The sequence below is a fragment of the Ranitomeya variabilis genome, chromosome 3, assembly GCF_051348905.1.
Source record: "Ranitomeya variabilis isolate aRanVar5 chromosome 3, aRanVar5.hap1, whole genome shotgun sequence".
Taxonomy (NCBI): Eukaryota; Metazoa; Chordata; class Amphibia; order Anura; family Dendrobatidae; genus Ranitomeya; species Ranitomeya variabilis.
In genome coordinates, this window is record NC_135234.1 from 313,365,340 (window position 1) to 313,390,475 (window position 25,136).

At 44.5% G+C, this 25,136-nt stretch overlaps 1 protein-coding gene across 5 annotated transcripts in view; it reads right to left on the reverse strand.

The window, feature by feature from the left end:
* The window catches only part of PHACTR4 (phosphatase and actin regulator 4), a 175,805-nt gene that overhangs the window by 44,082 nt on the left and 106,587 nt on the right, over positions 1-25,136 (reverse strand). The window contains exon 1 of one of the 5 annotated variants that reach the window (XM_077295657.1): positions 6,864-7,012. The exons of the other annotated variants lie outside the window; for them this stretch is intronic. Coding sequence (XP_077151772.1) covers positions 6,864-6,909 — 46 coding nt within the window. The 5' untranslated portion in view covers positions 6,910-7,012. Of the gene's footprint in view, positions 1-6,863; positions 7,013-25,136 lie in introns of those variants that run through there. 5 annotated transcript variants of the gene reach the window in all.

A 25,136-nucleotide genomic window follows, 5' to 3' on the forward strand; every position in this document is an offset into this window, starting at 1 on the left:
GAGGAAAGAAACTCTCAGAAGTTTCTGTCATCACACACAGTTGTGTGAGCACGGCCAAAAGTCCTTTTTCTGACCATAAATTATTATTTATTTTTTTTTTAACAGTGGCCAAAGACAAAACACGTTGGCGTTCGATGAAGGACCGCTTCAACAAGGACCTGCGTCAAGAGAGCCGTGTTCCCAGTGGTTCAGGAGCAAGGATCAGAAGATACAAATACTATCGAGTTCTGGCATTTTTAAGACCGGTCCTTGCCCAGAGAACGTAAGTATTTATCACGTGCATTAGGTTGTATTGTATTGCCATAATCTATATTTTTCTATTCCACAGGATTTTGCGTCTGGTTAATTTTTTTTATTAATTTTGTTTTTCCTTTTTTCACAGCACATGGAGCACAACTGTTGGCCCAGGTTCTGGAGCGGTCCTTCATCAGACATCCACGGACCCGTCCCAGCCATCCAGCAGCGCTGCAGCAAGTGGGCCTTCCACACTAACTGGAGACCAAGGAGCTGGTCCATCAGGTCTTCCCCTTTCGCAGTCCTCTTCCACTGCCCTTTTTTTTGGGCTCCTCCCGGCAGCGGCAGAGGGCATCGGACAGGTCACTCATGCCCGAGTTTTTGCACTTGAGCTCGGTTTTACATGAAGCAATCAAGGCTTTGGGTGACCGAATGGATATTTCACATAACCTCTTGAATGCACGTATCCAGGAGGTCACCAAAAGCCTTGACCAAGTGAAAGCTGACCTCCATAGGCCAGCACATCATTTTTTTTAACCAAATTGAGCAGGGCATGTCGGAACACCTTACTCCTGATCTCCAGCTGAGTGTCATGCAGGCCTGCAATGCTGCTTACGTGCAGGTTATGCAGCAGAGTCGGTATTTCCAGCAGACAGTGTCGGCATATCCACCTGTGCCTTCACTGTCACGATTAACCTCAATGCCGACCTCTGCTGCATACCACTGCACAGCCACCTCAATTCCTAGCACTGCCGGACACAACTACAGTGCCACCACCATGCCGAGTGCAGTTGGACATCCCACCGCCACCACCATGACAACCGCTGCCCCCGCTTGGACCTCCTCCACTGACACCACAATGCAGCAGGACCCTGGCATGGCCTTCTGTACCGCCACCACCATGATGCAGCAGGACTCTGGCATGGCCTTCTGTACCGCCACCACCACAATGCAGCAGAACCCTGGCATGGCTTTGCGTACCGCCACCACCACGATGCAGCAGGACCCTGGCATGGCCTTGCGTACCGCCGCCACCACGATGCAGCAGGACCCTGGCATGGCCTTACGCTCTACAAGCGCTATGGACTCTGGCATGGCTGCAAGTTCTACGAGCACTATGGACTCTGGCATGGCTGCACGCTCTATGAGCACTATGGACTCTGGCATGGCTGCACGCTCTACGAGCACTATGGACTCTGGCATGGCGGCACGCTCTACGAGCACTATGGACTCTGGCATGGCTGCACGCTCTACGAGCACTATGGACTCTGGCATGGCTGCACGCTCTACGAGCACTATGGACTCTGGCATGGCTGCACGCTCTACGAGCACTATGGACTCTGGCATGGTGCAGCCGGACCCTGACAGGTCACCCACCACTACGCCACGCCATATGAGCCCACCAAGGCTTCCCAGAACCCGGCAAACACCCCCAAAAAACAAAAAAACAAAACAAAAAACAGAGGACTCTTAGTATTCCTCCCCCTTCACCTCCCAATGTGTCTGTAATGTCAGGTTTGACTCACCCTTCCAGTGCTTCTCAAACCTTTCATGTGTCAAGCCCCATCCCCGAACTTCCAGACCCTACTAGTTTCATTCATTTTTTGGCCACATCATATCTCCAGTAGTTATAAAAAAAAAAGACTGCAGTTTTGTGTGTCTTTAGTTTAGAGATATGAGGTGGGCCAAAAAATGTATACTTGTATTATCTCCATAATCTCTTCTTTCTGCTTTGTCTGTGACTAGTGTTGCAGTCAGAAGAGAAAATGGCGGACATACAGTGCAAAACTATACTGAACAGGTCAGATGTCAAAAAACTCATTAGTTAGGACACCTGACCTGGTGTGTAGAGAACTGCCTTGTATAACCTCCATTTTCTCTTCTGTGTACATAATCTATTACACACAAATTGAAGGGACGATGGTGATCACACACGGCATATCTATGCTCACCTGCACAGGTGTCAGAAATAGTGAATTCATGAAGCTGTTATATGTGCATCATGAATTAATTGTTTCTGACACCTGACTTGATGATTATAGATATCTTTAGTGTGACAGTCATTGTCTCTTCAGTCTGTGTCCAATGGATACAGCAGAACAGAATCAGGACGCAATGACATCAACAAGCTTACCAATAAAGCAACATGGCTGCCATAACACTAGCAGTATGTGGCCAGTGTTTTATATCAGTATTTGTAAGCCAAAACAAGGAGTGGAACAATTAGAGGTATTAACATAATAACTAGCAACTCTGCCTTTATCACCCACTCCTGGTTTTGGATTACAAATACTGATATTAAATACAGACCAAATACTGCTAGTTTTAGGACAGCCTTGGTTTGTAGAGGAAAAACATAGGAGACATGGTCAACACAACCAAAACTAAAGTTTATTAATGAGAAATATTATCATTGCAGAAAATTACTGGTACAGATCGAATTGCAACAGGACATTTACACAACATTGTCCTGCCATGACACACGTCCAATATCTGAATCAAAAAAGGCAGCAAATTGGTCTCGCATGTGACCAAGTGCTGCAGTTGACCGCAGTGGGTGATGCTGGAAATCGGGCAGTGGGTGTGCAACTGGTTCATCCAGTTCAATGTTGGGTTGCTCTTTAGCCATTATATAATTGTGCAGAACCACACAGGCTTTGACCACCTCGTCGACTGTTTCCACTTTTAGATTTATGGCTGATGCAAGAATGCGCCATTTAGAGACCAGAATGCCAAAGGTACACTCTACTGTTCTTCGGGCCCTGGTCAGTCTGTAGTTAAAGATCCTTCTAGTGTGGTTCAAGTCCCGACTGGAATAGGGCTTCAGTAGGTTTTCGCACATCTGAAAGGCCTCATCCCCAACCATAACAAATGGCATCGGTAGACCTTGAGTGTTGGGGAGAGGTTGTGGCGGTGGAAAATTTAAATTTTTGTCACACACGGCGGCCCACATCCGAGTTCTTTAAAGTCTGGGAATCGTTGCCACGGCCAAAAGCTCCAATGTCCACGGCGATGAAGCGATAGTTCGCATCAGCTATTGCCATGAGCACAACAGAAAAATATTTTTTATAGGTGAAATATTCCGATCCTGTTCTGGCAGGTTTGATAATGCGACTGTGCTTTCCATCCACTGCTCCTTAACAGTTGGGGAAATCACACACACTCCAGAATTTTTCCGCAAATTCAAGCCACATCTCGACGGTGGGTAGGGGTATAAACTCATCCCGGAGTACATTCCACAAAGCCCGACAGGTGTCCGCAACTATTCCGGACAGGGTGGATATTCCAAGCCAGTATTGGAAGTGGAGGGATGATAAACTCTCTCCGGTTGCCAGAAATCTGTAAGAAAAAGAAACCCCCCAAAAATTACAAACTATTCTATTTATGGTGTGGTTACGCTAAAAAAAGAAAGGAAAATACCCAAAACATACATGTCAGAAAACACAAAATTTGGACTGTCATTGGTTTAGATTTGGAACGTACCTTAATGTAACCAGCAGACGTTCCTCTGGTGTAATCGCTCTACGGAGCTGGGTGTCCTGTCTCCGTATGGCTCCTTGGACACGAGCAAGCAAATCCCGGAACGAGTCTTGCTACATCCTTGTATATTCATGGAATTTCTCCGGGTTGGCATTAAGCTCGCCATACAGCGTGTGATAGGCTCCACGGCTCTCACGTAGTTCGATAATGGGGTGTCTCCAAAAACGCCTACGTTGTCTACATTCTCCATCTTTCGCGATTTCTGTCTTGCTCCCAAGCAAAAGCACAGGCAAGAAACCGCTTGATGCTTAAATCCAGGTTGAAATAAAAGCTCTCCATGCGAAGATCCATCATGACACAGGATACAGGAGCAAAATCTGAAGATTACAGCTGTTCAGGGGTCTATATAAAGAAATCCCATAATACACGCCCTCTGTAGTCCCATTGGCGGTGTCTGGTTATCTTGATTTTTCTCTTGTGAAATTTCTCATCATGCGCACCAAAAACGCAAACGCAGGAAAAAACACATATAAACGCGTACAAACGTGGCTTTTTTTAACCGCATGCGTCTAAAAAAACGCTGCGTTTGTACACGTTTATATGCGTTTTTTCCACCACTTGCGGATGCGGATTAAACGCTGCGGATTTAAATGCAAATGTGAAACTAGCCTTAGATTGTTTAGTGTCTGCTGCAGTCTCTGGTATTTGTTGACCTGCTGAATAGTGACTGAACTACTACAACACAGGAGACAGCTGCAGCCAATCACTGGCTGAGCAGTTGGAAAAACCTACGTTCTTTCTGCACTTGGGGCATATGTTCAGCATACATATGGTGTCTGCCACGGAATACGAGACATGCTTGGAAGGCAAATAAGCTCTATTCAGTTACATGAATCTGCCAGATGTACTGAAAAACCAAGCCAACTATGTTTCAATAAAGAGACAGAGGAAATAGCCTTTTATCACATTTTAGGTTTTTTCTGTGTGCTCTTAACTATATTGTTATTACTTTTTGGATTATAGGCTATGTCCCCAGGGTCAGTAATCGGCAGCGCTATGGACACAGCACATATTCGCTGCATCCAAAGTGCTGCCAGCTTTTCAACGCAGGTGATTCCGCATGTCTTCACTGAACCATGCGGAATCCATGCGTCCCAATACATTGGACAGGTGAAATTGGACCTGAGCAGTCACCGCACAATCACCATGACGTAAATTAACAATTTTACTGGAAACCCTTCCTGACCACGACGTAAACTTACGTCAAATGTCGTGAAGGGGTTAAAGGCAATCTGTCAGCAGGACTTAACCACCCCCCCCCCCCCGCACCCCAAACTATTTTTATGCACATGTAGCTCTTTCAAAGACAAGTCCAGCAATACCTTTATCTAGTGTAACCATTCCTTAGAAATCCGTGTAGTTATGGAACCGAGACTGTAGATGTGAAGCCTCTGCTAATCCAGCTGTATTTACTGTCCAGCGCCGCCTTCTCCTGCTTGAATGACAGCTCCCTTGCCCTATATCTGAATAGAGGCTGTCAGTCAAGCAGGAGGCGGCGGCGCTGGATGGGGAATAGAGCTGCAGTGACAGAGGCTTCAGATCTACAGCCTCATATGCATATTCATTCAAATGCAGATTTCTCAGGAACAGACTGGCCATGTTAACGTATTGCTGGACTTATCTTTGAAAGAAATACATGTGTGTATATAAATAGTTTTGGGTGTGAAATAATGAAGACAGATTCACTTAAAATTATGATTTTTGTGTGCATTGATAAACTTCCTGTCTTATCAGCACATTCTGTCTTTAAGTTAATTTCATAGTTTTTAATGTAGTCAATAAGTTGAACTTGATGGAACCATGTCTACCTTCTAACATGCTGATCCAGAGAAAGGCAAAAACTCCATGAGGCAGATGCCAATTGCCCCATATTAGGGGCAAAATTAGTTCTCAACTCCACATACAGCAATCAGACTAGCTCCATGGAACAATGTCCCATCATAGAATTTAGTACCCATAACCTGTAATATATTTTCAAAACAGGCATCCAGGCCCTTCTTGAACTTTTGTAGTGAATCGACCATTACAGTATCAGGTGGCAGAGACTTCCATAGTCTCCATAGTGCACTGAAAATGGTAATAACCATTTATTACTGACTTGTACTATTTTCTACAATGGCATATCTTCATTAAAGAGATGCCTCTACAAATAACTCCATCATGTACTTGAAAGTGCAAGCTGGATATCTGCCTTTGTGTGGAAACCTGTCACAATCTGTTGCACAATGCAGGGAGTGTACAGCACTTAATTAAGGGACTTAACCCTACAATACCCAAGCAGAGGAAAATAATATTAATATGAATTCTGGAAAAGCAAGAAATTTCTGGGTGTAGAGCTTGAAGCACGCGTATTGCACTGCAGATAACACAGACATGTGCTTATTAAATAGAATCATGAAAACAGATATATTGACTACCATCATGTATACAGTACATATAAGCTTTTAGTTTATTATACAGATGTTTATATGTGACATAGTTCTAATTGCCGAGTGCTCCAACCACATTCTTACTGTAACATGGTCACATTTGAAAACAAAACAAAAAACCCACTATCTAATGATGAAAAGCAAGACCTGTGGGACATCAGGCTGTGGTATGCAGGTAAAGACAGGGCACATAAAGCGCAAGGTCCAAGAACAAATAACATGTTGCTATCAATATTTGTGTGTCAAGTCAGGAGATACAAATGTTGGATCCCCAAGGCTAGGTATCAGAGGAAAAGAATTAATACACTTTAGGTTGGCCTACTCCAACTGGCATTAGCAATAAAGAATCGCGCTTTCACAAGTTTCTCAAGACGGGAGTGAAACCTCAGGTGGAACAAGAAGTAAACATCTCAGATGACTAATATATTAGAAACCTCTACTAATGGCCAACACTTTGAATATGAGGTCACAGCATTCATAACATTATATATGACAGCAATGAGTACCTAATAAACCTAGAATTACATACTGCTCCCTTGGCACTACCTGATGACAAGTCAGTGTTTACTTCCTGAAACATACTAGAGATACCGTAAGCACAGTCCTTTCTGCAATAAATCAGTAGCACCATTCTAGAAGAAAAACTACAATTCTACTCACCCTGCAAGGCTGGGATCACAGGCCGGGAAAAGAATGCTTGCCCCATTAATACCCCCTGAAGTAGTGTATTAAATACCCCCTCAGGGCAAGGGGCAGTCAGAACAAGCCTAGTGGGATGTTAAACAGAGCAAAGCACTCAATGGAGACACACACACATACACTGGGAATATAATACCACGGCCGCCCTCTTAACTCTTTCCACACCCCTTGCCTGCAACAAACAGGATGAACAGGATCCCGGACATAATTATCGTTTCTGTTGCATACAGAAGTGATACCAGCTAGATTGCCAGCAGAGATTCTACAATCTGAGGAAGGACGTCAATTCTATACGACATCTGGGAAGTTGCTACAATTAAATAAGCATAACGCCTCCATCTGAAACCTGCATGTACAGTATCAGCAGTCATGTCACAGACACTCCCCACAGTGCTTCGCATTTCTCCTATTTCCTTTAACTCCTTAACCATGTCATCCTATTTTAGCTATTGTTTCCCCGAGCCTTTCCTAAAACCTCTTACTACCCCTTTATAGAATTATATACAATTTTTCAAATACAGCAGAAAATGCTAAAAACCGCACCCTATAAAAGTGGACCCAAAGAACAGAAAGCCCTGGAGGACAACCTCATTGCCGTAAGCAACTTGTACAAGGAATGCAGCCACTTGGAGAAAGCTGTCAAGCTCTTAACCAGTTCATATGATCTATCAAAACTACGTTCACACAACAGAAATAAATCCTTACATTGAATAGGAATAGATTTTGGCAGCGGTGGGTGGGGGGAGCCCAATGACTCAACAAGTGATTCAGTGGTTGCACCTCCTTCCCCTCCCTCCCAGAGAAAACATCCTTCATAGATGAGCCATTCTTTCTAAATACTACACCTTGCTTTCCTGTAGGGAATACATGCACTCATTCACGCTGTCGCCTATATGTCACTTTTAGGCCGGGTGCCCACGATCTGGAACTAGCAGCGCTTTGGACACAGTGTATGTTTGCTGCATCTAAAGCGCTGCCTTCTATTGAACGCAGGTAAATCCGCATGTGGTCACTGAACTGTGCGGATTTACTGCATTCAGCACATTTCTATACATTACATTTCTGTTGCAGAGACTAGCTAGAAATTGACATGCTGCAGTCCTGAAAGACACACACGTCAGTGTCCACGCGTGGTCCGCAGGCAACTATACACGCATAGTAGACCATTCACTATGCTGTAACATCTGGCCGCTGCTGGTTTCACGCTGCATAAATACACAGCGTCAAAACTGCAGCAAATCCTGAACGTGGGCATGTACCCTTACATGTTCATTTTGCTTTTTAATCTTTTCTACTAACAGGAAGTCTAGTGAGGCACAATCTCAGTCTTATCCTGCACTGCTCTCTTGTGGACAGACTGGAAGGGAAAAGACCAGAGTAAGTGAGAGGTGCAACGCTCACTAAACATATACACTCACAGCAAAAGGAAATTAGGGGTAAAAAATTTCTGTCAACCTAAAGAAACAGGAACTGTGAGCACTTCTGGTTCTAAAACAGTAAGGGTAGGTGCACATGTTCAGTAAAAACTGCGTTTTGGAAGCGGTGTACTTGCATAGCATCCAACCTGCAGCGTCCGAGTATTAGAGCACAGTTGATGGGATTTCAAGAAATCCCATGCCCACTATCCGTGCACAGACGCCCGCCGCTCACCCGGGGTGACGGTCTGACGGACATGTGGTGACTGCAGCTTGTCAATTTATCTTGCGGAGACCAGAGTCTCCGCAATATAAATTTCAGCCAATGTATTGAACGAGGCAAATCTGCATGGTTCAGGGAACACATGCGGATTCACCTGTGTTCAACAGCTGGCGGCGCTTTGGACGCAGCGGACATGTGCTGCATCCAAAGCACTGCCAATTACTGACCGTGTGCACATACTCTAAGAGCCTCTACATGTTCAGGCTGGTCAAGGAATGTCCAAGCAGTGAATCTGTAACTCAAACCTAAAAGGATGCCCATCACTAGAATGATCCCCTTAGATTCATCTACTAGATAGGTTCTCTATAATGAGCCACTGGCTGAATACAGCTGATGCATGCTTCCTCAACAATGCGCAGACGCTGGCTGCATGATTTCAGCCACATGTTTGTCTCAAACATTACAGTTTCAGAAAAATTTTTAAAAGCCACCTGGGACCATACTGCTTGGGTGGCTAGTCCAAAAGGTTGACTGGTCTCTCCCTATGTGTATAGAGAAAAGAGTCAGTCAAGGGGTGCGGGACATGGAGAAACAGCTGGGGACCGGCCTCTTGGACTTGTCTCCCGTGCGGCTCAGTCTCCAGATGACTTAAATGCAGATTTTTCTCAGTGTTAGGCTAGTTTCACATTTGCGTTTAAAAACGCAGCGTTTTTAACGCAAGCGCAGGTGTTGAAAAAACGCATGTAAACGCGTGCAAACGCTGCGGTTTTTAGACGCATGCATTTTTGCATGCGGTAAAAAAAACGCAGCGTTTACATGCGTTTTTTCCTGCGTTTGCGTTTTTGAAACGCATGCTGAGAAGTGTGTGACAGCTGCCAATCATCAAAATTAGGGTTGAGCGAAACAGATCGGCCAATTTCAAAAGTCGCCGACTTTTGGCAAAGTCGGGTTTCGTTATATATCATTGAGACACATTATATATATATACATACACACACACACACACACACACACACACACACACACATATACACTGTGTTCTAAATTATTATGCAAACTGGATTTAAGTGTGATAAAGATTTAATTGTTTTGTTTTTCAAATAAACTCGTGGATGGTATTGTGTCTCAGGGCTCAATGTATCACTGAACTCAATCTTAAACACGTGTGATAATTGGTTTTCCAGATGATTCTAATTAAAGGAAAACTACTTAAAAATGATGTTCCACATTATTAAGCAGGTCACAGTTTTCAAGTAACATGGGAAAGAAAAAGGATCTCTCTGCTGCCGAAAAGCATCAAATAGTGCAATGCCTTGGTGAAGGGATGAAAACATTAGAAATTTCCCGAAAACTTAAGCGTGATCATCGTAGTGTTAAGAGATTTGTGGCTGTATCTGAGCACAGATGTGTTTATGCTGATAAAGGCATAATGAGGAAGATTTCTGCCAGGCAAGTTCATCGGATTAAGAGAGCAGCTGCTAAAAAGCCATTACAAAGCAGCAAACAGATATTTGAAGCTGCTGGTGCCTCTGGAGTCCCTCGAACCTCAAGGTGTAGGATCCTTCAAAGGCTTGATGTGGTGCATAAACCTACTATTCGGCCACCCCTAAACAGTGTTCACAAGCAGAAATGGTTGCAGTGGGCCCACACATACATGAAGACTAATTTCCAAACAGTCTTGTTTACTGATAAGCGTTGAGCAACCCTGGATGGTCCAGATGGATGGAGTAGTGGATGGTTGGTGGATGGCACCATGTCCCAACAAGGCTGCAACGTCAGCAAGGAGGTGGAGGAGTCATGTTTTGGGCCGGAATCATGGAGAAACAGCTGGTATGGTCCTTTAAGGTTCCTGAAGGTGTGAAAATGACCTCTGCAAAGTATACTGTATAGAGTTTCTGACTGACAACTTTCCTCCATGGTATAAAAAGGAGAAATGTGCCTTCAGGAGCAAAATCATCTTCATGCATGACAATGCACCATCTCATGCTGCAAAGAATACCTCATTGGCTGCTATGGGCATAAAAGGAGATAAACTCATGGTGTGGCCACCATCTTCCCCTGTCCTCAACCCTAGAGAGAACCTTTGGAGTATCATCAAGCAAAAGATCTATGAGTGTGGGAGGCAGTTCACATCAAACCAGCAGCTCAGGGAGGGAAGAAATACAAGCAGAAACTCTCCAAAAACTCACAAGTTCAATGGATGCAAGAATTGTGAAGGTGATATCAAAGAAGGGTCCTATGTTAACATGTAACTTGGCCCGTTAGGATGTTTTGGAGTTAAATAGATTTTTTGTTCAGTGAATGTGACCTCCTAATGCTGCTAATTCCACAAATGAGCATTTTCAGTTCTTTAAAACAGATCAAATGTTTAGAAATTCTGCTGTGCCTAATAATTTGGAACAGTGCATTTTAAGTTTTTATTCATTTTGGAGATTATACTGTTATCATTGGGAGGTTTCTCCAATATAATTCGATGTATACTCTAACGGGTGATTACTTTTATCAGACTGACTGTCATTTGCACCAACCATTTCGGAAAATTCGATAAAAATGTCAGTTGCATAATAATTTGGAACATAGTGTATATATATATATATATATATATATATATATATATATATATATATATATATACACACACACATACATGCTTCAGCGCGATATAGCAGAAAAGCTATAAAAAGTTATAAAAAGTTCCCAGGCTCAAGGTCATATGAGGACATCCAGCAGAGGGCGCATCACCGTGACTGAAGGTAACTACAGGTCATTGACCTACATTACCTTCATTCCCCGGGGTTTACAGGCAGGAGCACAGCTGCATTATAGCAGAGCTCCTGCCTGTAAAATATTTTAACCCCTTCAGATGGATTTACATCGTGGGACGTTACAGATCTACGGAAGGTATGTATATTGTTGGTTTATTATTTTTAATTTGTTACAGAACGATGGTCTTCAGGTGGATTGAGAGAGCAATAAAATATTACAACAACCTGTGTGTTTATTTCATTAAAATACTTTGCAATATTGTGTGTGTGTTTTTTTTAACCATTTCATACAATTGGATTAATAATGGTTAGGGTGTCATAATTTACGCCTCTCCATTATTAATCTGGCTTAATGTCACCTTACAATAGCAAGGTGACATTAACCCTTCATTACCCCATATCCCACCGCTACACGGGAGTGGGAAGAGAGTGGCCAAGTGCCAAAATAGGCGCATCTTCCAGATGTGCCTTTTCTGGGGTGGCTGGGGGCAGATGTTTTTAGCCAGGGGGGGGGGGGGGGGGCAATTACCGTGGACCCTCTCCAGGCTATTAATATCTGCCCTCAGTCACTGGCTTTACCACTCTGGCGGAGAAAATTGCGCGGGAGCCCACGCCAATTTTTTCCGCGATTTAACCCTTAAAATTAATAGCTACAGAGCCGAAATTTTGCACATACACACTACTAACATTAGTAGTGTGGAATATGCAAAAAAAAGGGGGATATGACATGGTTTACTGTATGTAAACCATTTCTCATATCATGTCGGGTTTAGGCAGGAGAAATGAAAAGCCGGCAATTGAATTACCGGCTTTAGGGTTAGGGTTTGGATCCCTTTATCACCTTGCTTAAAAACGCATGCATTTACATAGGCAGCAATACGTTTTTTTGCCGCAAAAAATGTATGCTTTTTTTGCGGCAAAAAAACGCCTCTAGAAATTACATGTTGCATTTCCGCAACAAAACGCAAGCATGGAAAAAACGCATGCGTTGTCAAACGCGGCAAAACGCATGCAAAAAAACGCATGCGTTTTTAATGTTAAGTATAGGAAAAAAACGCATGCTTTTTTTGCGGTAAAACGCAGCGGCAAAAAACGCAAATGTGAAACCAGCCTTACACAGAGCGGAACAGAGAGATTAGGATAAATGAGAAGGCAAGCCGGGTCAAAACCAGGGGAGACAAAACAGGAATAAGCCAATATAGGAACAAGAGATAGGGCTACGAAGAACCTAAGTTCAGGCGAGGAATGGAGGGTGGGGTAGGCTGATATCACCTGCTGGCAGGTGATAGGCCAGTGAAGAAGATCTCTGCAGGACTGAACGGATGCAAATTCCTGCAGAGTACAGCCATGCCCCCCTATGACTCAGCAGCAGAGCTGGAAGAGAAGCAACAGGCAAGCTCAGAGCAATTGTCATTTGGGTGAAGCACAGCGAAACATGAGGCGAGTAGGTCGGCGTATAAAAGGTCATCATTATTGGATACCCGAACAATCCCTTTACAGGGAATGTGTCATAAAAAAATGTCTTTGCTCATGTGTGTGATGTCACTCCTGTCCTCCCCTACTGTGAGTTTGCAAAAGGGTAATGGAGGATGAAATTTAGGATCACAGTGTAGAAACATTTACAGTAGTTGGCAATTGCAAAGTGATACCGACATGGACAGTGTCAATGAAAATGGCTGGCAGAGCCGATTCTGATACTTGGTGTAGATCGCTATATCACCTGCTGGGATTACATACGCAGCTCAGCGGAGTGTATCACACATGATGGGAATATATACACGGAACAGAAGAGCATCACACATGATATATACACATACGGCTCAACAGAGTATCGCATATAATAGGATTGTACGCATGGCTCTGCTATGTCAGAGTAGAGACGCTTTCATTATCTAACGCAGGGGCGCAGCAGCAAAACCTCAGAACTCCCTACATTACAGACATCTGAATGAGGCTTTACTTGACTTATCAGAGCCGAGTCAGTGTTCAGAGCAGAGCAGATTTTCCTGCTGTGCTCTTAACACTGCAGTGCTAAAAGCGGCAGTGTGCACAGGTTTGGCAGCCTGACAATGTACTACTAATCCCAGACTACCAAACCTATTCTTACCATTGGAAGGGGTCATCTCCCCTGGCGTGCTATCACTGCTCAGAGGTAACTTAGTCCAGTCATGACAACAGCTCAGTAGCCTGGCATTAGTAGAACAATGCAAAGCTGCCAACTTATGCTCACCTCCACCTCTGGTCACTACTCGTGGCAGAATACTGAAAAGTGGAAATTGTAGCTCTGAGAACAGCTCTGGACTACAACAAAATGACACCTAGTTGTGAATATAACAGCCCAGGGGAGAGTGCCCAGTTAACAGCTAAGACAGCCACAGTGTAGGAGATGCAGTTGGACACCGACTGCAATCTCCTATTGCGTGGGGCTGATGTATTTCCAGTAAATGTCGTGCTCAGTCACTTACACATCAGCAAATAAAATTGGCTGTCCCCAGCGGCTGCAGAAAAAGGAAATAAATGCTACAAAAAATTTTCAATTTTGTATTAAAAATAATTGTTTACGTAATAATCAAAAATAGTGATACATTCCCTTTAAAGGTTTATTCTCATAATCACTTTTTATACAACAGCAAAGAAAAATAATACTTATTGCTAATAAACAGACCAAGCCCAACAAAGATTTATACTTTTACATTTTTTTTTCCTTTCTTTAAATAATCTCCATCTGCCCCTCTGTGCAATTAGCTTCACATAATAGGTTGCCCCTTCATCTATCTGCGAAAACCAGGGCTGTGGAGGGCAACACCGACTCCTAAAATATAGAATTGGGTTCAGAAGTACAATGCAGGATGTGTTGTAAATGTTTACATAATAATTTGGAAAAGTTATAAAATGTCCTATAAATGACTTTTCAGTTCCTGATCTGGGCTTTTAGTGCAGGTGAATCTGTGCTGCACTTTATGTACATGCTCAGCAGTGAGGTAGTGCTGTGGAGTCGGAGTCAGGGTTGGAAGTCAGGGAAATTGAGTAGTCTGATTCAGAGTCCAAGTCTGTGGTTTGGCTTACGGACTCCACAGCCCTGGTGAAAACTACACTTTGCTTCTCTTCAATGTTGCTGACACCTCCCTCTCCTGTGTGTTCCTGACTTGCCCCACATCTGGGAATTCATGACTCAGAGCTGTGCTAGAAGCAGGCAGACTTATGAATGTGTAAAATGCCACAGCTTACCAGCACAGGTATGTTTTACTTTGCTCATCTCAGCTGCATCCACCAGAGAAATTTGGCATGATCTTTATGTTAATATATATATTTAAAATACATTATCTTCTTCTAAGGATTGTATGGTTTTTGTACATAACTCTGTCTAATCCACTTTATCTTTTGCTATCTACATCAACATAGCTGTCTGTGTGTTTTTACATCATTGATCTGTTAGCTGATGTCCAGCAGAGACCTACAGTCATGCACTCCACTCTGCTTACACAACTGAACTTATAATAACTAAACACAGCAGAGCGGACAATCAGGACCTGCTACTGACAGATCAGTAACACAAAACTTCAAATGCCATTCTTGTGATGCATATGAAAGAGGATTTTCTTCTGCTATATGCATCAACTGAGCAGCAGTTACAGTTTCATATAACTAATTGTTAGCAGCAGGCATCAAACAGCAGTGCTCTGTTTTGCAGGAAGGGAAGGAGATTAAAAATTGAGTTGACACTACTGTACAAAAGCATTGTTCTTGCAACTTATTGAAAAAAAAAAAAGACAGAACAGATTGGCATTTATAAATACACTGTGGTAAGCGCTGAAAGACAACTAAATAAAGATGAAAAAATTCTTCTATACCTGTATTGCAGAGGGGATCCCATGCAATATGTGCCTGCAACGGTATGTGCTTAGCAGTGGGATGAATCCACATGCAGTAATGTATTTAATTTTCGACCCGTGCCAATTAGTCAGCAATGGTGTTTGCAATGTGGGCTTGCAACAGTCTGTGCTTAACAGGGAGACGAATCTACATGCAGTATGTCCTTTAGTCCTGGACCAGTGCTGAATATATATACACAATTGTCTAAGGGGTACTTCCGTCTTTCTGTCCGCAACTTCCAATAACGGAAATCCCGCATCGCTGATTGGTCTCGCCAGCTGCCTGTCATGGCTGCCGCGACCAATCAGCTACGGGCACAGTCCGATTAGTCCCTCCCTACTCCCCTGCAGTCAGTGCCCGGCGCCCGCATACTCCCGTCCAGTCACCACTAACACAGGGTTAATGTCAGCGGTAACGGACCGCGTTATGCCGCGGGTAACGCACTCCGTTATCGCTGCTATTAACCCTGTGTGTCCCCAACTTTTTACTATTGATGCTGCCTACGCAGCATCAATAGTAAAAACATGTAATGTTAAAAAAAACCAAACCTGCTATTCCCACCCTCCGTAGTCCGCCGAGCCGCACGCGGCTGCCGCCATCTTCCGTTCCCAGAGATGCATTGCGAAATTACCCAGAAGACTTAGCAGTCTCGCGAGACCGCTAAGTCATGTGGGTAATTTCGCAATACATCCTGGGAACGGAAGATGGTGGCAGCCGCGCGCGCATCGCGAGAGCTTCGCTGGATTCCGGCGGGTGAGTATATAACTATTTTTTATTTTAATTATTTTTTTAAACAGGGATATGGTGCCCACACTGCTGTATACTACGTGGGCTGTGTTACATACTGCATGGCTGCTATATACTACGTGGCCAGTGTTAGATACTATGTGGGCTGTGTTTTGTACTGCGTGGGCTGTGCTATATATTACATCGCCAGTGTTATATACTACGTAGCCTGTGTTATACAGGTCCTTCTCAAAAAATTAGCATATAGTGTTAAATTTCATTATTTACCATAATGTAATGATTACAATTAAACTTTCACATATTATAGATTCATTATCCACCAACTGAAATTTGTCAGGTCTTTTATTGTTTTAATACTGATGATTTTGGCATACAACTCCTGAAAACCCCAAAAACCTGTCTCAATAAATTAGCATATCAAGAAAAGGTTCTCTAAACGACCTATTACCCTAATCTTCTGAATCAACGAATTAACTCTAAACACATGCAAAAGATACCTGAGGCTTTTAAAAACTCCCTGCCTGGTTCATTACTCAAAACCCCCATCATGGGTAAGACTAGCGACCTGACAGATGTCAAGAAGGCCATCATTGACACCCTCAAGCAAGAGGGTAAGACCCAGAAAGAAATTTCTCAACAAATAGGCTGTTCCCAGAGTGCTGTATCAAGGCACCTCAATGGTAAGTCTGTTGGAAGGAAACAATGTGGCAGAAAACGCTGTACAATGAGAAGAGGTGACCGGACCCTGAGGAAGATTGTGGACTGAGTCTGGTGTGGAAACATCCAGAGCCACCGTGCACAGGCGTGTGCAGGAAATGGGCTACAGGTGCCGCATTCCCCAGGTAAAGCCACTTTTGAACCATAAACAGCGGCAGAAGCGCCTGACCTGGGCTACAGAGAAGCAGCACTGGACTGTTGCTAAGTGGTCCCAAGTACTTTTTTCTGATTAAAGCTAATTTTGCATGTCATTCGGAAATCAAGGTGCCAGAGTCTGGAGGAAGACTGGGGAGAAGGAAATGCCAAAATGCCTGAAGTCCAGTGTCAAGTACCCACAGTCAGTGATGGTGTGGGGTGCCATGTCAGCTGCTGGTGTTGGTCCACTGTGTTTCATCAAGGGCAGGGTCAATGCAGCTAGCTATCAGGAGATTTTGGAGCACTTCATGCTTCCATCAGCTGAAATGCTTTATGGAGATGAAGATTTCATTTTCCAGCACGACCTGGCACCTGCTCACAGTGCCAAAACCACTGGTAAATGGTTTACTGACCATGGTATTACTGTGCTCAATTGGCCTGCCAACTCTCCTGACCTGAACCCCATAGAGAATCTGTGGGATATTGTGAAGAGAAAGTTGAGAGACGCAAGACCCAACACTCTGGATGAGCTTAAGGCCGCTATTGAAGCATCCTGGGCCTCCATAACATCTCAGCAGTGTCACAGGCTGATTGCCTCCATGCCACGCCGCATTGAAGCAGTCATTTCTGCCAAAGGATTCCCGACCAAGTATTGAGTGCATAACTGAACATTATTATTTGATGGTTTTTTTGTTTGTTATTAAAAAACACTTTTATTTGATTGGACGGATGAAATATGCTAATTTATTGAGACAGGTTTTTTGGGTTATCAGGAGTTGTATGCCAAAATCATCAGTATTAAAACAATAAAAGACCTGACAAATTTCAGTTGGTGGATAATGAATCTATAATATATGAAAGTTTAATTGTAATCATTACATTATGGTAAATAATGAAATTTAACACTATATGCTAATTTTTTGAGAAGGACCTGTATACTGCGTGGCTGCTATATACTGCATGGGCTGTGTTATATAGTACGTGGGCTGTGTTATATACTGTTTGGGCTGTGTTATATATTGTGCGGCTTGTATTAACGCATCGGGTATTCTACAATATGTATGTATGTATATAGCAGCCACATAGTATATAGCACAGGCCACGTACTATTTGTCTGCTATATACTACATGGCTCCTATATACTACGTCGCCTGTGCTATATACTATGTGGCTGCTATATACATACATACATATTCTAGAATACCCGATGCGTTAGAATCGGGCCACCATCTAGTAGTTAATAAGCGGTGTTTGGCAAAGTACAGGCCGGCCACATTTGTTGTAACACCCGCTCAAAAAGAAACTACCATCTGGAGGATGTGTGACATCAGTGAGGGTATCCCTGATGTAGGCAGTCACAACCACAAAAACGAGTTGGATTGTCGGCACTCTCCTTTTTTCCTAATGAGAGACAGTATGCTGGACTCAAGCATACAAAGAACAAAAATTTAAATGAATAAAATCCAAAATACACTTCCCACAAAGCTTGATTGGTTTGTCTCTTCCTGCTCTATGCCATGCTGCCTAAAGATCAGATGCCATGTTCAACACCACAGGTTCACAAGAACGTTTACTCCTTTCATAAATCAGAGACTAGGCAAGGATCAGACTTTAATTGTGCTGACAAAGCTTGGGATTGTGAAAATGGACAATGCTTGACTGGAGAGAAGTCTCATGGAAACCCTTAAAAAAAAACCTTAAAAGTTCACACTGGGTGTTTTTGCTGCTTTTTTTCTGCAGCAAAACCTGATCTTCCTGGCAGGAAAAAAGCTGCGTCAAACACACAGGTTTAGGTGCGTTTTTTGTTGCGTATTTGGTGCGTTTTTTTTCTCTTTGTCCATGCTAATGTCCTTGAATTTTCAGCAGCAAATAATGATACCTGCGTTTTTTCAACACCCATTCAAGTCAATGGGTGAAAAACGCTGAAAAAACGCAGCAAACACACTGAAAGAAGTGACATGATCTATATCCAAAAAACGCAGCAAAGCACAAAATACTGATCACACAAAAAACCAATGTGTGTGCATGAGATTTCTGAAATCTCATAGGCTTTGCTGGTACTGTAAAAAGCAGCTGAAAATTAGCATAAAAAACGCAGCAAAAAAAACACAGCAAAACGCCCTGTGTGAACTTACCCTAAATGTGGAAAGACTGGTTAAAATACTGTAAAATTTTATTGCAGCACTGACAGATGATAAAGTGCTTCATAACTGTCAACAATGTAATCAGGCAAGTCAAATTTCCTTCATAAGTGGTAGCCATAGTACATGAAGGTGCCCTCCGCCAGCCTGAATGTCACACTCTGATGCTAATCATGTAACCTCCCAAGCTGCAAGCACTTTACCATCACTCTTTTGTATTTTTGTAATACTTCTATTGTATGTAGCTAATAAAATTATGACTTTTTAAACCATAAAACTCCCTTTTCCTTCTAATTTACTATTAATTATGGAGTTGGTTATTTTCCTGGCTTTGGGTTTCTCTTGCACAATTTAGTGCAATTTGCCTGCAGTAAAAATGCACCCTGGTATTGTTCTTAAATCATCTGTGTTCTTCACAGTCTTTTCCAGGTCCGAAATGGATTTTAGAGCACGCGATTCTACATGGCACGCACAACTCACTGATGCATTTAAGGATGGTACCAATGGGGGTATGGATGGGACAAGCAATGATTTGCAGGAGGGTTATTGTTCGATTCAAAGATCTTCTAAGAGAACATGGGTTTGGTGGAACCACACTTTCTTTCTCAGAAAACACGGGTATTACATACCTGGTAATGTGTTTTTTCATGAGACATGACGGCACCACGAGAGAGGGGATCCACCCATCAAGGACAGAAAACCTTCAAGATAAAAGGGGCGTCTCCTCTCTCCACATCAGTTGTTTTACAGAGTACGAGAGAAACTCCGCCGGTTAGTGTACACATAAATAATACATCCTATACGGTTCTATTCACAGATACCCCAGGGAGTGTATAATACAAATAATGCTAATAATGCACCCAACTAATGACGTGATCAAAAGGGTGGGAAAAAAGGGTGCCGTCATGTCTCATGAAAAAACACATTACCAGGTATGTAATACCCGTGTTTTTCCATCATACATGACGGCACCACGAGAGAGTTACAGAGATTTGTATTTTCTTTTAGGGAGGGATCACTGCTTGTAACACTCTTCTCCCAAATGTGAGATCAGAGGTAGCAGATAGGTCTAGCCTATAATGTTTAAAAAAATGTAGACGGAGAGGACCAAGTGGCCGCCTTACAGATTTGGTCGATGGTAGCATCTGCTCTCTCTGCCCACGACGTCGCCATGGCCCTCGTGGAGTGGGCTTTCAGACCCTGTAGAACAACCCTGCCTGCACTACTATACGCTAGAATAATGGCCTCTCTCACCCATCTAGCGATAGTCTGTTTTGAGGCTTTAAGGCCCTTCCTTGACCCCTGGAACGAAACAAATAAAGCCCTCTGTTTCCTCCAGGATTTTGTACTCTCTAAATACTGTAGGATACATCTCCTGACGTCTAGGCAATGGGGTCTCTCCTCTTTCTTGTTACTAGGATTGGGACAGAAAGAGGGTAGGGTTATATCCTGAGCCCTATGAAATCTTGATACCACTTTGGGGAGATATGCCGGATCTAATTTTAATACAACCCTATCGTCCATAATTTGTGTGTAAGGGGGGTCAGCTGACAACGCGTGTAAATCCCCCACCCTACGGGCCGATGTAAGTGCCACTAACAAAGCTGTCTTTAATGTCAGTACCTTATCTGATGTTGTATTTAATGGCTCAAAGGGGCTTTCTGTCAAAGCTGTTAACACTAGATTTAGATCCCATGGTGGAGGAGTAGGGGATGGAACAGAGTCAGCTTTACTACAGGCTCGGAAAAACCTCACCACCCACCTATTGCTTGCCAGGTCACAGTTGAAAAGGGCTGCTAAGGCTAAAATGTGTACTTTGAGGGTACTAACAGCTAACCCCAGATCTAAGCCCTTTTGCAGGAACACCAGTATTGCCACTATCGGGACCTCCCCTTCCCGTATTGGCCCTGAGCTGGAGAGGAATTTCTTCCATATTCTCCCATAGATCTTGGTCGTTACTGGTTTTCTGCTACTGAGCAAGGTGGATATTAAACCAGCTGAGAACCCTTCTTTCTCTAACAACGACCGTTCAAATGCCAGGCTGTCAAATGTAGCCCGGAATTCTGCGGGTGGTTGAAGGGACCCTGTGTTAGAAGGTCCTGGTCTTCTGGGAGAACCCACGGGTCAGTCACTGACATCAGTCTCAGCCAGTAAAACCATGGTCTTTTCGGCCAGAAGGGAGCTATTACAATCACTCTGGCCTTGTCCTCCCTGATCTTCCTCAGAACTGCTGGGATTAGACATATCGGTGGGAAGGCATACAGGAGTTCTGACGTCCATTCTATGCTGAAGGCGTCTACTGCCAACGGCCTGTCTGCTGGGTTCAGGGAGCAGAATTTTTGAACTTTTTTGTTGGCTTTCGAGGCAAAGGGGTCTATACTGGGTCTTCCCCACATGTGTATTATCCGTTGAAAAATTGACTTTTTTAGGGACCATTCCCCTTGCCTCAAGTGGTTCCTGCTTAAAAAGTCTGCCTTTATGTTGTCCACACCTCGGATATGCAGGGCTGATAATGAAAGGAAGTGCCTGTCGGCTAGAGACACGAGTCTTGTGGTTATGTGCATCAGTGACCGAGAACGGGTGCCCCCCTGGTGGTTCACGTATGCGACCGCTGTTCGGTTGTCCGATAGGACTCTCACATGATGCCCTGCCAAGTGTGGAAGTAACTTCTCTAGCGCCTTTTCTATTGCTAGGAGTTTCCACTCGTTTGAGGATAGATTTTTCTCCTCTTGAGCCCAGGGATCTTGGACCCATAGTGTGTCTGAGTGAGCTCCCCACCCCCATGGACTGGCGTCCATTGTGATCACTTTGGAGGCTGTATATGTCCAGGGAACTCCTCTCGGAGATGACTATCTGTAACCACCATCTGAGTGATCGGAGTACAGAGAGTGGGAGAATGAGCTTCTGCTCTAGCTGCCCCTGAAGTTCCAGGTCGTTCTGCAGCACACACCACTGCAGTTCTCTTGAATGGAACTGGGCCCATTTTACTGCCGGTATGCAGGAAGTTAGGGACCCCAATACGGACATGGCTTTTCTTAAAGTCATATCTGGTTTTGTTAATGTTGTCATAATCATTTGTTTGATTTTTCCCTCCTTTTCTTCTGGGAGGCGACACTCCTGTGCCACGGAGTCTACCGTTATCCCCAGGAAATTCTGGACCATTGCTGGCTCTAGTTTTGATTTCTTGAGGTTTAGCTGCCATCCCAGTGTCTGTAGAGTGTCCATCACTATCCTGACCTGCTCCTGACAGTGAGAAAAGTTCTTCCCCACTATCAGGAAGTCGTCCAAGTAGGGTATTATCAGAGTGTCTTTTTCTCTGAGATGTGCTGTGACCTCTGCAACCAGCTTTGTAAATACCCATGGGGCTATTGCTATCCCAAAGGGCAGAGCCCTGTACTGAAAGTGACGCAACTGGGACCCCATCTGAACTGCCACTCTGAGAAACTGACGATCTTGTTGTCTGATTGGGACGTGATAATAAGCGTCCTTGAGGTCGAGGATGGACATGTAACACTGGGGATATAGAAGTTTCACCGCTGATTTTATGGTTTCCATCTTGAATGATGGTATTATAAGAAATTTGTTGAGGCCTTTTAAATTTATTATTGTCCTCCAAGAATTGTCTGGTTTTTTTATGAGAAAAAGAGGGGAATAAAATCCTTCCCTCCTTTCCTCTATAGGAACTTCTTCCAAGACGTGGAGTGATGTTACTTCCCCCTCCAGACTGTCTTGGGAGGACTGTACCAGGGTCTGCATATATCTTTTTAGAGGCCAGTGGTGGAATTTTAGTTTTAGGCCTGCTCCTATGATCTGTCGGATCCATACGCTGGATGAGATCCTCTCCCAGGCTGGAAGGAAGTGAGAGAGCCTCCCTCCCACCTGAGAAGGACCGTCACTGGGATAGAGCATAGAAGCACTTTCCTCCCCTGGGTTGCTTGTCCAGGTTGCTCCTGTCTCGGTCTCTATACTGCTGCCTTCGGAATTTTTGGCCTCTCCGAAAGGAGCGACGAAAAGGCTGAAATGGCTGTTTTGGAAAGTTTTTCTTTTTGTCACCGGATTTCTCCAACACCTCGTCTAACGCCGGTCCAAACAGGAAGTTCCCCTCACAAGGCAAAGAGCAAAGCTTCATCTTTGCCCAAGTATCTCCTGGCCAGCATTTAAGCCATATGGCACGGCATCCTGTGTTGGCTAAAGCTGCTGACTTTGCTGCCAGCCTAGCCGAGTCTGCTGACGCTTCAGCTAGAAACACTGCCGGTGCTCTCATGGTTGGTATTGCCTCTAGGATAGCTTCTCTGGGAACTTTTCGTTCTACCTGTTCCTCCAGGTTGTCTATCCAGATTTTAAGGGATCTGGCTACACAAGTGGCCATGATAGCTGGCCTTAGTGCACCTGCCGAGGCTTCACATGCTGTTTTCAGGGAACTGTCCATCTTACTATCCAGAGGTTTTTTTTAGAGAACCTAGATCCTCGAATGGCAGGGAGGATTTTCTGGCAACTTTTGAAATTGCCACATCAATCTTCGGGGCTCTATCTCAAGATGAGGACGCCTCCTCTTCAAAAGGATAGATATCTCTTTAGGGAGGAGGTTATTTGGGACCTTTTTTCTGGTTTTTGCCATTCCCTCTTAATCAGTTCTTGTAGCTGTTCATTAACAGGGAATGACCTCCGTTTTTTCTTTTGTAGACCACTGAACATAAGTTCTTGGGCTGTCTTTTTGGCCTTCTCGTCTACCAGCCCCATGGTAGAGCGAACAGCTTTTATAAGCTTATCCGTAGCCTCTGCTGGAAATGCATCCTCCTCCTCTGAGCTACTATCTGAGCAGTGGGCTGTATCTGAGTCCTCCTCTGACTCCGACGAATCTCTTTGGGATGCTACTGAGGGGCTGGATCTGTCCCTAGATCTGGCATCCGTGTCAGCTGTCTGTAATGCTTGTACGGACCTAGAGACTTCGGACTGGATCAGAGATCTTAGGCTGTCTGTAAAGGAGGGTGTTTCCTCCGCCAGTCTTGTTGATACACTTCTGACACAGTCTTTTACCCCAAGATGTCTTTAAAGGCTTTTTACATAAGGGACATTACTTATTTTTAGTTTTTGCCTTATACTTTTTGGGGACCTCCTATACTCCATCCCCCGATGTATGTAAGAAAAGAGGGGAGAGAGGAGATAAGAGAAAAGAACAGACATTAGCGTGCTGGACTTTCTCGCAGTTCACTCACCACTCGGACGCTTTCAAAGTACGGGTACCAGATCCGGAGGTTGGCTGGTTTTCTCCGTGTCTCCCAATGAGACTAGGGACCCCTCCTTGGCATGGCGATCCGTCCGTACGCTGTCCGAGCGGCTTCTGCTGCTGCCATGGCGGGTCTGGCTCTTTTCACTTGAGCGAGACCGCCTTTCCTGCATCTCTTGCTGTGGCATCAAATGCTCTGGTGAAAAGCTCTCCATCATACACACCACCACGTAACAAGAGTAGTCACCTTCAACCTGCCTGGTTTAGTGACACAGGGCAGCACTTCTGATTCGTTTAAATAGATTCACTCCCCCCCCCCCCCCCTTTTTTTTTTTTAATGGATCACCTGGTTGATCCTGCTCAGCACCCTGGTGTGTGCTATAACAACTAATTACCTGGCTGATCGTGCCTGTACCACCTCTGGTGCATGTAATACAATCAATCAATCACCTGGTTGATCCTGCATCTGCCGCCGCTAGTGCAACGCCTGCGCTGTACAATGGTATCAAAGCGCGCCTCCGGCAACCACGTCCGGGGCGCGCTACTTAATTAACCATTCACCTGGTTGATCCTGCCTCTGCCCCAAGTGCCGCCGCTGAGTTCTGCGCGAGCACCCGGTACTTACTTCCGTTGCACGCTGCTCTGTCGCCTTCCAGTGTCCATGTGCACTCACCTTCCAGGCGCGCACCCGGCCCTTACTTCCGGTGCGCACCGAAGATTCCGGTCCTCCTGCCCCAGTGCCCTGCACAAACGTTCCGAGCGCTGCTGCCTGGCGATGTGCGCATGCGCAGCCGCCTCCTGGGAACATGGCGCCGGCCAGGCAGGAAACCCTGCAGCGTCCACTCCATCTGACACGCCACGCTCACCCCCAGATCCATGCTGCCAAATACCGCTCCATACCTCTCCACTTGTCTCAGGTACCGACCAGGAAGGAAGGAGAGGAGGGGAGGGGGGTGGGGGGACCATCTGCAGTGCTCAACAGGGATGGCAT